Source organism: Artemia franciscana, unplaced genomic scaffold (genome assembly GCF_032884065.1).
Source record: "Artemia franciscana unplaced genomic scaffold, ASM3288406v1 PGA_scaffold_1180, whole genome shotgun sequence".
NCBI classification, from domain to species: Eukaryota; Metazoa; Arthropoda; class Branchiopoda; order Anostraca; family Artemiidae; genus Artemia; species Artemia franciscana.
The window spans coordinates 620,127-638,512 of record NW_027062618.1 but is presented as its reverse complement, the minus strand read 5'-3'; the positions used below and the strand labels follow the sequence as shown (position 1 = coordinate 638,512).

General features: G+C 35.8%; 1 protein-coding gene across 1 annotated transcript in view; it reads left to right on the top strand.

Annotated features, from left to right (window-relative positions):
* LOC136041230 (structural maintenance of chromosomes protein 2-like) overlaps window positions 1–18,386 on the top strand; it is a 140,499-nt gene that overhangs the window by 77,284 nt on the left and 44,829 nt on the right. Inside the window, exon 13 of the mRNA XM_065725819.1 lies at window positions 17,908–18,123. Within this exon, the coding sequence (XP_065581891.1) occupies window positions 17,908–18,123 (216 nt within the window). The remainder of the gene's footprint in view (window positions 1–17,907; window positions 18,124–18,386) is intronic.

The window sequence follows — 18,386 nt, the reverse complement described above, 5'->3', positions numbered from 1 at the left end:
TCCATTCTTTTAAGACTTTTTTTACCCCTCTTCCACTAGATTTAGACAAATTTTATCAAAGCAGAAATGAATTTGGATATTTAGCATACTACCCACGAAAGAAGAGTTAGCAGTAAATTCTCTTTCTCATAATAGGTTTTTAAATATATACGAAACTCGTATATCCCTAGGAACATTGTTGTATAAATATCAATTAGCATTTATCAAATCTGAAAGTAAACTGTTGCTATTGCCCTTATCTTCTGTCAAATGTGAGCATCTGGCAATGCCTGTAAAAAAAAGGTCGTGTGTTTTTTTTTTATGTTTTTCATTTTTTATTAAAAAAAGCGTCTATTCTCTATTGTGAATAACATACTAGCAAGAAATATTCTAATGATGCCTTTCAAGCAACACAATTCTATGACGCCTTTCAAGCAACAAAATTCTAATGACGAATAAAATAGCGCACGAAGGAACTACGTTATGTTTCCGTTGTGATATGTTATATGTATATATATGTTTATGTATGTTATGTGTGTTATGTATGCTGTGTTTATGTATGTTATGTATATGTATTGTTTGTGTATATGTTTATGTATGTTTCTGTTGCGATATTTTCTTGACAAGCCAACGTTTTTTTTCTGCTGAAAGTAAGCTCCACTTGATCAGGGTTGCGTATCAGTGTCTCAAGTAAGGAGTAAGTACTAGTAAGTGAGACTCCAAGTAAGGAACCAGTACTACTGATAGTAAGTACTAGCAAGTAAGACTCCGAGTAAGGAGTCAGTACTAGTAAGGGCACTTACATGTTAAGTCAACCTTAAAATAGTTCATTCATCTGCAAGCTTGGGAAGATTTTGGCGATTGTTCGTATTCCTATTTAAATCAATCAAGAAGGAAAATGGGCCTAATTTAGTTTCCTGGAGAGATTCGTAAGAAATAAATTAGACATATGCTCATTTGGGAAAAGCTTCTCACTGTATAGCATTCTTATAATCGTCTTCCGTGCAGCGACTTTTCTTTGCTTCACTAAGCACAATAAAGGTGGTCTAGATTGTCAAACGCTTCACTAAATGTCAGCAAAATAGCTGCAGCAGAAGATACCTTAGTTCCTAAATGCCTGAGATAGTATCGAACATCAATACAAGATAATAGATCGTGCTATGTTCCGGTCTTAAGCCAAACTGATTTGGGTTAATATTTTCTTTTGGATTTGGTAAATAGATTTGTAAACAAATAAAAAAATATCTTGGAGAAAGCTGGTGTTCTAGAAATGGTATTCTATGGTCAATAAGATCACAAGGGGTATTTATTTTAGAAGTCAAAAATTAAAAGCTTATGTAAGTATACATGGAAAGATACATTGAGTATCAACAAGACAGTGATCAAAATGGGAGTTAGTGGGCTGGTTGATAAATTTCACTAGGTTCTTAAGATAATATATAATTCCTAGAATCTAGATGTTCAATTTTTTCTGAACTTATTATTTCTGTTTATTGGAAAATTGCCTGCTGTGTTCTCAAGAAGTGGGGAAGGTGGAAGATGGCCTCGACGCATAATGGCAAAATAATTTTTGTTTAAAGCTCTTCTATCAGCTGAATCGAACGCATGCTCATAATCTATAAAACTTGGTTAATTTTCGGTTATTGGAATATTGTTGGCTTTGCTGTTATCAGAAGCAGGAGAACTGGAAGATGGCTTCGGCATATTGATGCAAAACAGTCGTTAATAACGCTTGAGCGGATGGGAATACCTTGGATTATCTAGAAGCTTAGATACCAAAAATGTTTGCTCTTCTTATAAAATTTCTTAGGCTCTAAGCCTGTAGGCTATAAGGAGTCATGACACTATGATCGTAATTTTCAAGACTTTTGCAAATTTCGGCGTGCGTATTTTGGGTTTCGGATTGGCTAATTCGTAATTCCTTGTGCAAACGAATCAGTGTGACTCTTATGGGGCCGTGATCACTAAAACTTCCTAAATTCATCTAGTAAGGCTATCTACCAGAAGGGATAGGGGAAGTACAAGATATTGTCCTAGTTGTACCTCTTGATGGTCTATTCTTGACTCGATACCTCTCAAAATATAGAGGGTATGTAATTTTTTTCATATATCTGTACGATATCAGATACAAAGCGAACTTTTTCTTTTATTTTCAAGTTTTGAATTGGCTTATGGACCCTGAGAATTTTTCTTTCCATTTCTAAGGGGTCTCTGAACCGCATTGGTAAAACTTGCTTAAAAAAAAGTTTCGTCAAAAATTGTATTTCTGCTTTATTGATAGTTGCTATTAAATTCAATAAAAATCAACGTAAAAAATAAAAACATAAATAAATAAAATAAATTTATTTATATTTTCAAATTTGGAATTGGTTTATGGGCCTTGTTAACAATCTTGTTTAAAAAGTTTGTCGTCAACATTTGTATTTCTTGATCCTAAAAATCAACATAAAAAAAATAATAAAAACATAATTAAATAAAATAACATTTTAGTTAAAAACGAATTTTCTAAAAAGCGGATTATCGTGTTTTAAACTCTTGATATATGCTTCATACTACTAATATTGTAAAACACAGATCAAAACGCTTTCCTTGGTTAGTTTGCAACCAAAGACTTATTCAGATACTCCTGAAATATTTTAAATGCTAGTTAAGTAGTAGAGAAATCACTTATTAAAAACCAGACAAGAAGTGAAAATTTTAAAAGCTATTTACAGAGTTCCCGCATACCTCCGATAGGTCTTTGAGCCATGTTTGAAAGAACCATGCTTTAAGGTTTGTCTTGTATGATTTGTTTCCTCTCTGACTCATACATCCTCTTCTCAGGATTCTCCTCACTTGTGAAGAATGCTACCGGTTGGGAATTGAACAGTTTGACTCCTTGTTTATTTTTCATCCAAATTCTGTGAATAACTTGTTACAGGAAGATGGGGTGCTAGAGAAAAATATTGTAGATGAAAGAAATCTGTGGTGGGCGTTTTTTGGCAACAATAGACCATCCAGGAAGTTTCATCGGGGCGTTAGGATAGGAACCTTTACTTCAGATAATCTGTATATCTCGGGAAACTAATATACAGTTGAACCAGGCCAAGATTGGCAAGCTCGAGTTTACCAATTATGACTGTAAAATATTTTTACTGAGTATATGGTTGAAATTTTAGTTAGGATTCGAAGGAATTTGCAAGATATTAGATGCTTTAAAATGAGTCTGCTTTTCGCCAAAGTGTTATGCATTTTGCAAGATTTTCCTATTTCGAAAGTAGGTTGATACTGATCATAGGATCGATTGTCCTTAGAGGGTGTTCGATAGGGTAGAATGATTTTATATTCTGAATAAGTGAAATCTGCTAAACCTACTTATGTTATATTTACAAGTCTCAGTTTCCTCCTGTAACTTCTTTATATTTGCAAGTTTAAGATGATGAAAGTCTTCCGCCGGTCTCATTTGCATAACCCGCCAGTATGGCTATTTTGGCCATCTTTCTCAAGTTTGAATTATTGCTATCATATTTAAACCAACAGTAGCGTAGAAAATTCTGATTTTATTCGATGAAGATTGGTCCTTATTAGCTGTCAGCGACGCTTTGATAAAAAGCACAGACTACCACTTTCCCTGTCAGTAACTTTATGTCAGTGGAAAACGTCCCAGATTAGTTGAAGGTGATGTCATAAAATTACTTTCAAAGACTGTTCCACGCTACTGTTGGTTCAAATTCGAGACAGGTTGCATAGTTTCAATACCCGCAATACATACCCCGATAATGGAACCCTAAATGGAACCCCGATGCAGAAGGAAAATAAACAAATCAATGCTTCTTCCCAAAACAAAGCCCAAAAACTACTACCACTTGCTACTCACTGCAGCACCAAGCCACCTGAGGTGCTATTTCGGAAACCTCTGTGGTGACTACAAGCATAAACTTATCCAGCTCTTATCCAGTTTAATTCTAACTAGAAACAGGAAGAGTTGTTACCACAGTTACCACAGAAACCTCTGTGGTAACTACAAGCATAAACTTATCCAGCTCTTATCCAGTTTAATTCTAACTAGAAACAGGAAGAGTTGTTACCACAGTTACCACAGAAACCTCTGTGGTGACTACAAGCATAAACTTATCCAGCTCTTTCCCAGTTTAATTCTATCTAGAAACAGGAAGAGTTGTTACCACAGTTACCACAGAAACCTCTGTGGTAACTACAAGCATAAACTTATTCAGCTCTTATCCAGTTTAATTCTAACTAGAAACAGGAAGAGTTGTTACCACAGTTACCACAGAAACCTCTGTGGTGACTACAAGCATAAACTTATCCAGCTCTTTCCCAGTTTAATTCTAACTAGAAACAGGAAGAGTTGTTATCACAGTTACCACAGAAACCTCTGTGGTGACTACAAGCATAAACTTATCCAGCTCTTTCCCAGTTTAATTCTAACTAGAAACAGGAAGAGTTGTTACCACAGTTACCACAGAAACCTCTGTGGTGACTACAAGCATAAACTTATCCAGCTCTTATCCAGTTTAATTCTAACTAGAAACAGGAAGAGTTGTTACCACAGTTACCACAGAAACCTCTGTGGTAACTACAAGCATAAACTTATTCAGCTCTTATCCAGTTTAATTCTAACTAGAAACAGGAAGAGTTGTTACCACAGTTACCACAGAAACCTCTGTGGTGACTACAAGCATAAACTTATTCAGCTCTTATCCAGTTTAATTCTAACTAGAAACAGGAAGAGTTGTTACCACAGTTACCACAGAAACCTCTGTGGTGACTACAAGCATAAACTTATCCAGCTCTTTCCCAGTTTAATTCTATCTAGAAACAGGAAGAGTTGTTACCACAGTTACCACAGAAACCTCTGTGGTAACTACAAGCATAAACTTATTCAGCTCTTATCCAGTTTAATTCTAACTAGAAACAGGAAGAGTTGTTACCACAGTTACCACAGAAACCTCTGTGGTGACTACAAGCATAAACTTATCCAGCTCTTTCCCAGTTTAATTCTAACTAGAAACAGGAAGAGTTGTTATCACAGTTACCACAGAAACCTCTGTGGTGACTACAAGCATAAACTTATCCAGCTCTTTCCCAGTTTAATTCTAACTAGAAACAGGAAGAGTTGTTACCACAGTTACCACAGAAACCTCTGTGGTGACTACAAGCATAAACTTATCCAGCTCTTATCCAGTTTAATTCTAACTAGAAACAGGAAGAGTTGTTACCACAGTTACCACAGAAACCTCTGTGGTAACTACAAGCATAAACTTATCCAGCTCTTATCCAGTTTAATTCTAACTAGAAACAGGAAGAGTTGTTACCACAGTTACCACAGAAACCTCTGTGGTGACTACAAGCATAAACTTATCCAGCTCTTTCCCAGTTTAATTCTAACTAGAAACAGGAAGAGTTGTTACCACAGTTACCACAGAAACCTCTGTGGTAACTACAAGCATAAACTTATTCAGCTCTTATCCAGTTTAATTCTAACTAGAAACAGGAAGAGTTGTTACCACAGTTACCACAGAAACCTCTGTGGTGACTACAAGCATAAACTTATCCAGCTCTTTCCCAGTTTAATTCTAACTAGAAACAGGAAGAGTTGTTATCACAGTTACCACAGAAACCTCTGTGGTGACTACAAGCATAAACTTATCCAGCTCTTTCCCAGTTTAATTCTAACTAGAAACAGGAAGAGTTGTTACCACAGTTACCACAGAAACCTCTGTGGTGACTACAAGCATAAACTTATCCAGCTCTTATCCAGTTTAATTCTAACTAGAAACAGGAAGAGTTGTTACCACAGTTACCACAGAAACCTCTGTGGTAACTACAAGCATAAACTTATTCAGCTCTTATCCAGTTTAATTCTAACTAGAAACAGGAAGAGTTGTTACCACAGTTACCACAGAAACCTCTGTGGTGACTACAAGCATAAACTTATTCAGCTCTTATCCAGTTTAATTCTAACTAGAAACAGGAAGAGTTGTTACCACAGTTACCACAGAAACCTCTGTGGTGACTACAAGCATAAACTTATCCAGCTCTTTCCCAGTTTAATTCTATCTAGAAACAGGAAGAGTTGTTACCACAGTTACCACAGAAACCTCTGTGGTAACTACAAGCATAAACTTATTCAGCTCTTATCCAGTTTAATTCTAACTAGAAACAGGAAGAGTTGTTACCACAGTTACCACAGAAACCTCTGTGGTGACTACAAGCATAAACTTATCCAGCTCTTTCCCAGTTTAATTCTAACTAGAAACAGGAAGAGTTGTTATCACAGTTACCACAGAAACCTCTGTGGTGACTACAAGCATAAACTTATCCAGCTCTTTCCCAGTTTAATTCTAACTAGAAACAGGAAGAGTTGTTACCACAGTTACCACAGAAACCTCTGTGGTGACTACAAGCATAAACTTATCCAGCTCTTATCCAGTTTAATTCTAACTAGAAACAGGAAGAGTTGTTACCACAGTTACCACAGAAACCTCTGTGGTAACTACAAGCATAAACTTATTCAGCTCTTATCCAGTTTAATTCTAACTAGAAACAGGAAGAGTTGTTACCACAGTTACCACAGAAACCTCTGTGGTGACTACAAGCATAAACTTATTCAGCTCTTATCCAGTTTAATTTTAACTAGAAACAGGAAGAGTTGTTACCACAGTTACCACAGAAACCTCTGTGGTGACTACAAGCATAAACTTATTCAGCTCTTATCCAGTTTAATTCTAACTAGAAACAGGAAGAGTTGTTACCACAGTTACCACAGAAACCTCTCTGGTGACTACAAGCATAAACTTATCCAGCTCTTTCCCAGTTTAATTCTAACTAGAAACAGGAAGAGTTGTTACCACAGTTACCACAGAAACCTCTGTGGTGACTAAAAGCATAAACTTATCCAGCTCTTATCCAGTTTAATTCTAACTAGAAACAGGAAGAGTTGTTACCACAGTTACCACAGAAACTTCTGTGGTGACTACAAGCATAAACTTATTCAGCTCTTATCCAGTTTAATTCTAACTAGAAACAGGAAGAGTTGTTACCACAGTTACCACAGAAACCTCTGTGGTGGCTACAAGCATAAACTTATCCAGCTCTTATCCAGTTTAATTCTAACTAGAAACAGGAAGAGTTGTTACCACAGTTACCACAGAAATCTCTCTGGTGACTACAAGCATAAACTTATCCAGCTCTTTCCCAGTTTAATTCTAACTAGAAACAGGAAGAGTTGTTACCACAGTTACCACAGAAACCTCTGTGGTGACTACAAGCATAAACTTATTCAGCTCTTATCCAGTTTAATTCTAACTAGAAACAGGAAGAGTTGTTACCACAGTTACCACAGAAACTTCTGTGGTGACTACAAGCATAAACTTATTCAGCTCTTATCCAGTTTAATTCTAACTAGAAACAGGAAGAGTTGTTATCACAGTTACCACAGAAACCTCTGTGGTGACTACAAGCATAAACTTATCCAGCTCTTATCCAGTTTAATTCTAACTAGAAACAGGAAGAGTTGTTACCACAGTTACCACAGAAACCTCTGTGGTGACTACAAGCATAAACTTATCCAGCTCTTTCCTAGTTTAATTCTAACTAGAAACAGGAAGAGTTGTTACCACAGTTACCACAGAAACCTCTGTGGTGACTAAAAGCATAAACTTATCCAGCTCTTATCCAGTTTAATTCAAACTAGAAACAGGAAGAGTTTTTACCACAGTTACCACAGAAACCTCTCTGGTGACTACAAGCATAAACTTATTCAGCTCTTTCCCAGTTTAATTCTAACTAGACACAGGAAGAGTTGTTACCACAGTTACCACAGAAACCTCTGTGGTGACTACAAGCATAAACTTATCCAGCTCTTATCCAGTTTAATTCTAACTAGAAACAGGAAGAGTTGTTACCACAGTTACCACAGAAACCTCTGTGGTGACTACAAGCATAAACTTATCCAGCTCTTTCCCAGTTTAATTCTAACTAGAAACAGGAAGAGTTGTTACCACAGTTACCACAGAAACCTCTGTGGTGACTACAAGCATAAACTTATCCAGCTCTTATCCAGTTTAATTCTAACTAGAAACAGGAAGAGTTGTTACCACAGTTACCACAGAAACCTCTGTGGTGACTACAAGCATAAACTTATCCAGCTCTTTCCCAGTTTATTTCTAACTAGAAACAGGAAGAGTTGTTACCACAGTTACCACAGAAAACTCTGTGGTAACTACAAGCATAAACTTATTCAGCTCTTATCCAGTTTAATTCTAACTAGAAACAGGAAGAGTTGTTGGAATCCATAAAGATTAAGAGACTCTCCCCTTTCTGGAAAATCTGAAAAAAGTCGCGCCTTGAATATGCTCTTTCATTGCTATCAAACTTCTTGAAGCCTCCAAATAGATTCCTTTAACTAATACTACTGCTACTACTAAACTCACTGCAGCGCCAAGATGCCTGAGGCCGACACAGCTAGGACCTGCTTTTTGTTTGGCTCTAGAGGGTTGGCCGACAAGATGGCTCTAGCCATCTCAACCTTTCTCTCATTACAGCCATAGAAAGTGGGATTGAACCACTTTTTTCGCACAGCTTACTGTTTGGGATAGTGTCAGCTGGTATCGTTGTAGCTTTCAAAATTATAATGTTGGTTCGAAGAGTTATCTTCCTATTGTTAAAAAATACCCTTTGCCTGGGCTATTCTACTTTTAACATCTTCACTGCACCCGCCGTCTTTACTAAAATACTACGTAAGTAGGCAAAGCTGTCTACTTGATCGGTCTTTTTGTTACCCAACATACCTTCTTCATCTTCACTTATTCCTGGTCTTAGCGACTTAGTCTTCGTAACATTAGTTTTCAAACCTATTTTTGTACCCTGAACCTGCAAAACCTCCAAAAGTTTGTTCATTTTTCTAACAATTTCATCTAGGATACTTAAGTCATCTGCATAATCTAAGTCTAGGAGAGTTTTACTTCCCCGTTTGATTCCGTGTTCTTCCATTGCCTTTGCTGTGCTCCCTAGGACGAAGTCTATCAAAATTATCCATATAAATGGGGATAGAACGCAGTCACGCTATATTTGATTTAGTACGAAATCACCTACTAACCTTATTTCCCACCTTAACCGTAGCAACGTTATTTACGTACATAAAACTAAACACTTCAATGTATTTACCTGGTATACTGTACAAGGAGCACCTTTGCTAAAGCTGTCCTATCTGCTAAATCAAACGTTTGCTTATATCCTATAAAACTGAAGAAAAAGGTATTTGATGACTCAGACACTTTGTCAATTATTAATCTGAGGACGAAAATTCAGTCGACACATCCTCTATTCTTCCTAAGACCACACTGTTTTTCCCTTAAAATTCTATACACAGCATCTCTAAGTCTAAAAAGTATCATCATACTAAGAAATTTGCTTCCTACAGAAACAGTCTGATGCCCCTATAATAACCGAACTTACTCCTATCACATTTCTTATAGAGACATTTAATTAGAAATTTCTAAAATGGCTAGGCTCTTCCAAAAATCATATCAAAATCTTTTTCAAAAATCACATTCATAATTATCAGTAATTTATCTCTAATCTTATAACGAAAGTAAAACAGTTTGAAATAGGAATGAAACCTTTTTATTGACAGTGAATCGATATAAAATTATTTAACTGGATATTTCGAACACATATACAGTGTTCATCATCAGCAGTAAAGCAGTAGTTTTACTGCTGATGATGAACACTGTATATGTGTTCGAAATATCCAGTTAAATAATTTTATATCGATTCACTGTCAATAAAAAGGTTTCATCCCTATTTTGAACTGTTTTACTTTCGTCATGGAAAGGCAGTGTTGTCTTCGAAGTTTAAATCTTATAACCACCATATTTGAAAAACTCATTGACTCTGTTCTCTCAACCTTTTATTTCTCTCAAAATTCATTAAGCTCCATAATACAAATCCATTTTTAGACAGGGAAAATTTTGCAGTTACCATATTGGAAACTTTTCTAAATATCGTAGGACGAGCCCTATATCACTAATTTCTATATGGCAATCTATGAAACAGGTCGTGATGACGATCTGTGAGTAAGGAGCGACTTAGCTCAGTCGCAACCGAAACTAAAAAAAAAAAAATTGAATTTTGAAATCAGTAGATATATCAAAAAAATTGGCTTATTTTGCTGATTCCATATTTAACAATCAAAAGTTACCAGCCTGATAAAATTTGCCTGATTTTCAAAAAAAGGGGCGAAAACACCCCTAAAAGTCAAGGAATCTTAATGAAAATCAGAGCATCGGATTCAGCATATCAGAGAATACTGGTGCAGAAGTTTCAAGCTCCTATATAGAAGAATGTGGAATTTTGCATTTTTTTTGCCAGAGGAAAGGTCACGGATGCGTGTTTATATGTTTTTTTTTCAGGGGTGACTGTATCATAATATTAGTCCTAGGAGATCGGGAGAGGATGCATTCGAACCGAAACTAAAAGTTCTAGTGCCCTTTTGAGTGACCAAAAAGATTAGAGGGCAACTAGCCACCCCCCACGCTCCTTTTTCCCAGAGTAGTCCGATCCAAATTTTTAGATAGTCATTTTGTTCAGCATAGTTGAAACATCCAATAACTATGTCTTAGAGGTAACATGACCCCCACAGCCGGTGGGTAGAGGCCTGTAAGTTATGAAATTTACCCACTTTTACGTATAGTATTTGTTAAAGGGAAGTATACAGCCATTTTTCTGGGGGGGGGATTTTGTGCTTTGGATCGATTTCCATGGAGAGAATTTTCCGTGGGGAGGGAGAATTTTTTTGGGGGTGAACTTTCCAGGGGAAACTTTACACTGAAGGAATTTGACAGAATTCCTATACGAAATTATTTTTATTTGTCTTAATTTCTCTTTGCCAACTCAATTTTGCATGTGGAGATGTTGCGGTGAAATATACCCGGAGGCTAATTCGGGCTTTCGGAAGTAAATTTCTATGGAAGGGAGGATTTCTGGAATGGTCGGGAAAACGATTAGAAATTAAATTATTATTTTTTTAACTATGCTAAGGAGAATTCTTCAGGCTGAATCGCCAGTCAGAAATTTTATGGGGGGGGGTTGATTTTCAGCGAGGATAGAATTGTCTGGAGAGAATTTCAAAGGGGAATCGCCAAGAGGGAATTTTGTGCGCTGGGGGGGGGGTATTACAATTGAGAGGAACTTTCCACGGTGGAGTTTTTCGCGAGGGAAGTTCATGAAGGGTGAGCCAGATTTACCGGTATGGCTTGAAAAACGGTAAGAAATTAAATAAAAAAAGTAAGTTTTTTCAACTGAAAGTAAGGAGCAACATTAAACTCAAAACGAACAGAAATTATTCTGTATATGAGGAGATTTACTCCCTCCTCAACACCTCGCTCTTTACACTAAAGTTATTTTTTGCTTATTATTCTTATCAAAAGACCCTGGTACTGCAGGAGTCGTTCTTAAAGTACGAGGAAAAAGGTCAAACTTTAGCGTAAAGAGCAAGGTATTGAGCCGGGGTCAACCCCCCTAATGTAAGGAATAATTTCTTTTCTTTTTTAGCTTTAATGTTCCTTCTTACTTTCAGTTGAAAAAAACTAGTTTTTTATTTATTTTATATACAGATAAGTCTGCATCAATCAATATAACAAGTCAAGCAGAAACAAATCGGTCTTTCAGACCGTAAAAAATGAAATAATTTTTAATCTAATGACCAACGCAAAGATTTTACGAAGTCAAAATAAGCGATTTCGATTGAAACGGTGACAAATTTGTTAAAGGGATACACAAACTCGAAAAAAACAACAACAAAAAAAACCACTGGATTTATTGGGAAAGAGCGAAAAATTTAACAATCTGGGATGGGGCCAGAGCCGATGTGCAAAATTACTCGCCGACAAGAATGCTATTTGTGCCCAGAAAAATTTATGACAATCAGTCGAGACAATAAAAATTAATCTTTAACAATATCTCAGGACGTTGAAAATGATTCCAATTCTAAATCATTTCACCAACCTGAAGACAAACTCAATTAAGCCAAAACAAAGAAAATTCTCGGATGAATCGCACGCCATCAGAATTGATGCTAGAAATTATATGTTAGAACACCGTTTGAATTACAAAGATATCAAACAAAGGCTTTTATTTGCTTGCGTCAAGAGTAGTAGAAACAAAGCTCAAACGTATTTTGAAAAAAACTCAACAATCCACTATCCGAATTAATAATCAGACTCACGACTAGAACCTTTTTTTCGATTTTATGGAATAAACACTTTTGGAATTTCTACTCTGCTATATGCTGTGGTAGCGCAGTAATTTAACCTATGCATGGTAATATGGGAAACCGGGTTCAATCCTAGCTGGCGCAACGATTGGGCCACCGGCTAGCTACTTCCTCCTGCAAAAAAAAAGATCCAGCAGCTGAAACGTCGGGTTGACGTTAACGCCTTATGCGACATCAATTGTTCTGGAGGATCTTTTTCTTTTACTCATGTTTTACTCTTCTATAAGTGCTTTTTGAAGGGATGTCTGCAGAGGGGAGGGGCTTCTTTTTCCACATTTTTTTTCTTTTCATTTCTTTCTATTGGAAGGGCAGTGTGATATAGAGAAGCATTAGATTTTCAAAGACGTTCGAAAAGTTTTCAAAATATGTTGGTAGTACAACAACCTCAAGCTTGAGGGTTCTATTTTTTTTTGTTGGAAAAATTATTGAAATGTTCAAACCATTTCCATTAGCAAAAAATTCACAAAACTGAAAATATAGCCCTTGCTTTAAGCAAGGACACCCTGGAATTGAAAAATTCAATTAAAATGAGGGAGCCAGTTTTTTCTCTTTTTTGAGACCCACCATTCAGTTCTTTTGCATAAGGGCCTCGCAAGGTCTGGATCCAGCCCTGTACTATTCTATGTCTGACATTAAGAGATCATCTGTGAGGGAAAAAAACTCCCCAATCCTTAGACTACTCATAAAAAAAATCCAATCCCTAGGCTATTCATCCAAAATGAAAGTACTTTATGTATATTTGTCACTCAAAAAACAAAAAATAGAAAACATATCATTTTGTGACAAATGCTGTAGTGTCTGAGAGGAATTTTTAATACACAGTGCAAAATGTGTAAATAATTAATTTTTAGGACGCTACTCTAATTATACTAGTTTATTAGATCAGAATTCCTATGAAACTGTATTTCAACCATACCAATACAAAGAAGAAATGCTATCCTTTTCATAACTTCTGGGAAAAGAAATCTTCTGTTACAAGTACTAAACGGTTAATTGACCCATGGGCCTAATGTAAGAACTTGATGTTTGTGTTAAAAGACATGTTCTGACTTAGCAATATAACATGTTTCTGATAAAGCTGAGTAAATTTAAACCGTAAGCCTTCATTTTTTAGTTTTGCGATATCCTCCTTTAGTAGCCAAGCGCGTTTAGTAGCCGAGCGCGTAAGCAGAAGTCAGCTAATTCACCTAGTCCTTTGGCAGTATCTGTGTAATGTTTTTGCAGTCTAATATCTATTATTCAACCCATAATTTGCCCATTTTTTAGATTTCCTTTGGAAGTTGACTGCCTAGATAGTAGTACCGCTGCGCTGACATAAGAACTGACTTACAATTCAGAATAGTTTCAAGACTCAAGAAAATTGCCTCAATTCCAAATTGGAGCCTTTTAAAACCCTAATTTTTTCTTTTCCGATTCACTGCCTTGTCATTATTAATAATTAATCTAAATTTTTTAGATTTTGTTGCCAAGGTAACCAACAATTTTTCAATTATTTTCTAGAATAACGCCTTGTGATCGGCGCAATAGTAACCGAAACTCAAAAAAATGGAATTTGAAAACAATATATCCATAAAAAAATTTGCTTTTTATCCTGATCTCAAATACATAAAATTCATTAAAGTTCCGAGCCTGAGAAATATTGCGTGACTTTAGAGGCCGGGAGGAAATAACTCTAAAATGTCAAGAAATGTTAATTAAAATCGTACCATCAGTTTCGGCGTATCAGAGAACCCTACTGTAGAGGTTTCAAGCTTTTTTCCCCAGGGGTAATCGTATTGAACCAATGGTCTTAGAAGTTCAAGAGAGGGGTCAACCGAACAGAAATCATAAGTTCTATTGCCAGTTTTAAGTTAAAAAAGAATGGAGGAAAATTGGCACCCCTCCCACGTCCCTTTTACCAAAGTTATCCGATCAAAATCCTCAGAATGCCATTTTGTTTAGCATAGTTGAGAAGTCCAATCTATGCCCCTGGAGGTGACATGACCCCCCCCCCCCCCACAAACACACACAACCTCTGGGGTAAGGGCTGTAGGTTGAAAATTTGCCCATTATTTATTCATACAGTGTTTTATATTTGAAAGAGTACATACATTTTGGGGGGATTTTCGGCGGGGCCAATTTTCCGTGGGGGAGGAAAACTTCTGGGGTAAAATTTCCAGGGGAAATTTGCCAGAATTCCTATAAAAAATTCTCTTTATTTTTTCTCACTTTCTTTTTGGTGATTCAATTTACATATGGAGACGCTGTAGAGGAATTGTCAAGGGACATTTTCTAGCGGGTTTGAAATTATCTGGAGGATTTTGCCGATGGGGTAGAGCGGGGTTATACGGGATAAATTCTCCATAGGGGAATTTTCCGCGGAAGCAACCTTTTATTGGAGCGGGAGGATTTCCAGGGAAAAGATTTCCACGGAAGGGAGGAGAATTTCGTGCTTGATTTGATAAAAAAATAAGTAATTTAGATCAGAAATTAAGTAAAAAATTTTAAGAAAGCATTTTTTTGTTAGATTTAAGCTGGCTAAGGAGACTTTTCAAGGAGAAATTTTCCAAGGGGAATCTACAGCGAGGATGGGACTGTCTAGGGGGATTTTCAAGGGGGGGTAACGTTACGCGGGAGCAAATCCCCGCGGAGGAATTTTTTGGGAAAAGGAGAATTTTCTATGGAGGTTTCACAGTTTTATTTTTTGGCCCCACTCCTTTAAGAGCAACTTCTGAAACACTAGGGCCGTTTGATTGGAATTAGAAGCTATCTTAAAGTCCTAAAAAACTTTAGCATAAAAAGCAAGGGATTGAGGAGGGGGAAGGACCCCTTATATACGGAATAATTCCTGTTCGTTTTTAAGTTTGAATGTTGCTGCTTACTTTCAGTTGATAATTCTTGTTCTTTTTAAAATTTAGTTGTTAAGAGATATGATTCCACTTTGGACAATTCCTTTTTGGATAATTATTTGTGACTAACCAAAAACCTTGTCGGACGAGAGGTGTTAGAAAGAAAAAAAAGTTAAGTTTCTGCTCTTTTGGCAGGACTAAAGAGTAAAAAATATTTTGCTCCCTTCCTCGAACGCAAAATTCATAGATACTTTGCCCCCCCCCCCCAATAAAAAAGAGAAGAAAAAAATTCTGAAACGCAATCCCCTAGCCGTGAGATTAAACTGGGTATAGGCTACTTGCCAAAACTACGCACAAAATCCGTTACTATTTTTAATAAAACCCACCGACTGCGGAATGAGCAATCCTTGCTAGAATTCAGTCACTCACTGTATAACGTCACACAATTGTTTCCGAAGCTGAATATTAAGGAACGGTCGGGAGTAACAGACACTTACCGACTGTATAGGTAGATAGTAGCGGTACGAAATAATAGTGCTAGTACCTAAATAATTGCTAGAGGAGATCCGAACTAATGAAAAAAACCTGGAGATTCACATTGAAATGTGGACAAAATTGAACATTAAAAATAACAACAAACTGTTGATTATTTTAGAAAATCATACAATGAAAACACTTGAATGCCTCTCCTAAACTTGTGACTCTATGCACTTATGGCTAAGATTATCACTTATCTATCTTATTTAACGAGTAATAATTGTATATACATGTCAAAATTGTTCTCGAAAACGGCACTACAACTTTTCCGAAAATTGGCACGACAGATTTCGTTGCGGAAAGTCTTTCAGAAAGTATTGACGTTTAGGGGATATTCACTAGACTAAAACTATTTCTTCTTTAAGGATCCTAGGACATCAAAATAAAACATTATTTTGCACTAAGGACCCATTTTAGGTCTGTTCATACCTGAAAATCTGGTTTTCTAAGAATTTTCTTTTGGTTATTTCTTAGCTATGAAGCTTCTAGAGCAGTAGCACATTTCTGTCAGTGGTGTCACGTTGAACTTGTGCCATGTTGATTTTTGGTTGATTTTTTTGTTTTTATTTTGTTGATTTCTGATTTTGTGTGGAGTTTTGTTCATTTTGTTGATTGCTGATTTTGTGTTGATTTTTGGTTATTTTATTGGTTGCTGATTTCTGTTGATTTTGTTGATTGCTGTTTTTGTTGATTGCTGTTTTTGTGTTGATTTTTGTTGATTTTGTCGATTTCTGATTTTATGTGGATTTTTGGTCGATTTTTGTTTATTTTGTTGATTGCTGATTTTGTATTGATTTTTGGTTGATTTTTGTTGATTTTGTTGATTGCTGATTTTGTGTTGATTTTTGGTTGATTTTTGTGATTTTGTTGATTGATCATTTTGTGTTGATTTTGACTTGCATCTCTTTTTTTAATTTGCTATCTACTACAAGAGGGACGACTGCTTCTGAGCAGTTTACTCGTATTTCGTTCTTAGTTCTATTTAATCTCTTGTCATTTTGTAAATTGTTATTTATTCCTCTAATATTTCAAGAACAAATAGTTTGACAAAAGAACAATATCATTGATTTTTTTTCTTTTCACATGCTCAAGAATGGAATGGGCTTATTGATTCTGGAATGAGCTTGAGTTTTTTCTTTACCTAAATATCGCAACATTTTGCCTAAATTTTTTGCCTAAAAGGCCATGCGCAATGAGGGTGGGTGGGAAGATGGAGATCAGTTTCTCTTCAATGTCGAATGATTCGTGTTCGTTTCAAGTTTTAATAATAATCCTTTTTGGCACAGTAATAGGTATGCATCAATGAATTACAAGATTACAAACTTTTTTCAAGCAGTTGAAAAAAGGGCCTCTGATTTCACAACCGTCATCGAAGCGCACGAAACGTTGGCTAGTGTGACTTATATTTTTTTTTACTCGTATTTCGTTCTTAGTTCTATTTAACCTCTTGTCATTTTGTAAATTGTCTAGTAATAAATCCACAATAAAAATAACAATAGCAGAAATGATTTCGATTTTGACTTGCGTCTCTTTTTTTTTATTTGCTATCTACTACAAGAGGGACGGCTGCCCCTGAGCCCCCGAGCCCCCCTCTACGCTAAAGTGTAATTTATTCCTCTAATATTTCAAGAACAAATAGTTTGACAAAAGAACAATGTCATTGAGTTTTTTTCTTTTGACAAGCTCAAGAACGGAATGGGCTTATTGATTCTGGAATGAGCTTGAGTTTTTTGCCTAAATTTCTTTAAAGGCCATGCGCAATGAGGGTGGGTGGGGAGATGGAGATCAGCTTCTCTTTAATTTTGAATGATTCATGTGTGTTTCAAGCTTTAATTTTTTTTTGAAAAAGTTTGTTTCAAACTTTTTTTTGAAAAGGGCCTCTGATTCCACAACCGTCACCGAAGTTGCCGACACATTGGCTAGTGTGACTTATATATATTTTTTTTTAACTCGTATTTCGTTCTTAGTTCTATTTGGCTTGTCGTCATGTCGCAAGTTGTTCGGTAATATATCCACAATAAAAATAATAATATTAGAAATGATTTCGATTGTCTTTGGATGGTCTACAACAGTCCCACCAAATCTTCTTTCTGCTTGATTTCAGACGTTTTCATGATGTGGTTTTGCATCATGAAAAAAAAAAATTCTGTTCAAAAAGTTTTGCTAGGTCAAGCAGTGGTTTTTAAAGAATATTTAGAAATTGATTTTGGAAGAATGGCTATTAATTCTCTACAAAAATTAACAGAATCAAATATTCAAAATTTATTTTAGTAATATTTTTTATAGTATTGTGACCTTATACGTAAGAAGAGGATTGTAGAAGCAGACAAAGCAAAAATTCAGGACGTTATCCTTCAGCTAGATGAGAAGAAAAAACAAGTTCTCCAACAAGCCTGGGAAAAAGTAAACAAAGACTTCGGTTCAATATTCAACACGTTATTGCCTGGAACGGGTGCAAAACTGCAGCCTGTGGAAGGACAGTCCGTTTTGGACGGGTTAGAGGTATGTCAAATATAGATATATAGAAAAATAATGTGGCATATACTTCTTTTTTTGGACTGGAAAATTTTTACCCCCTTTCCTCAAACACTAACTCTAAATTTCCTCACGCTTCTTCCCAAAAAATATGAAAGACTGCTTTTCCAAAAATTTCAGGTGGATCCCTATATATATATATATATATATATATATATATTATATATATATATATATATATATATATATATATATATATATATATATATATATATATATATATATATATA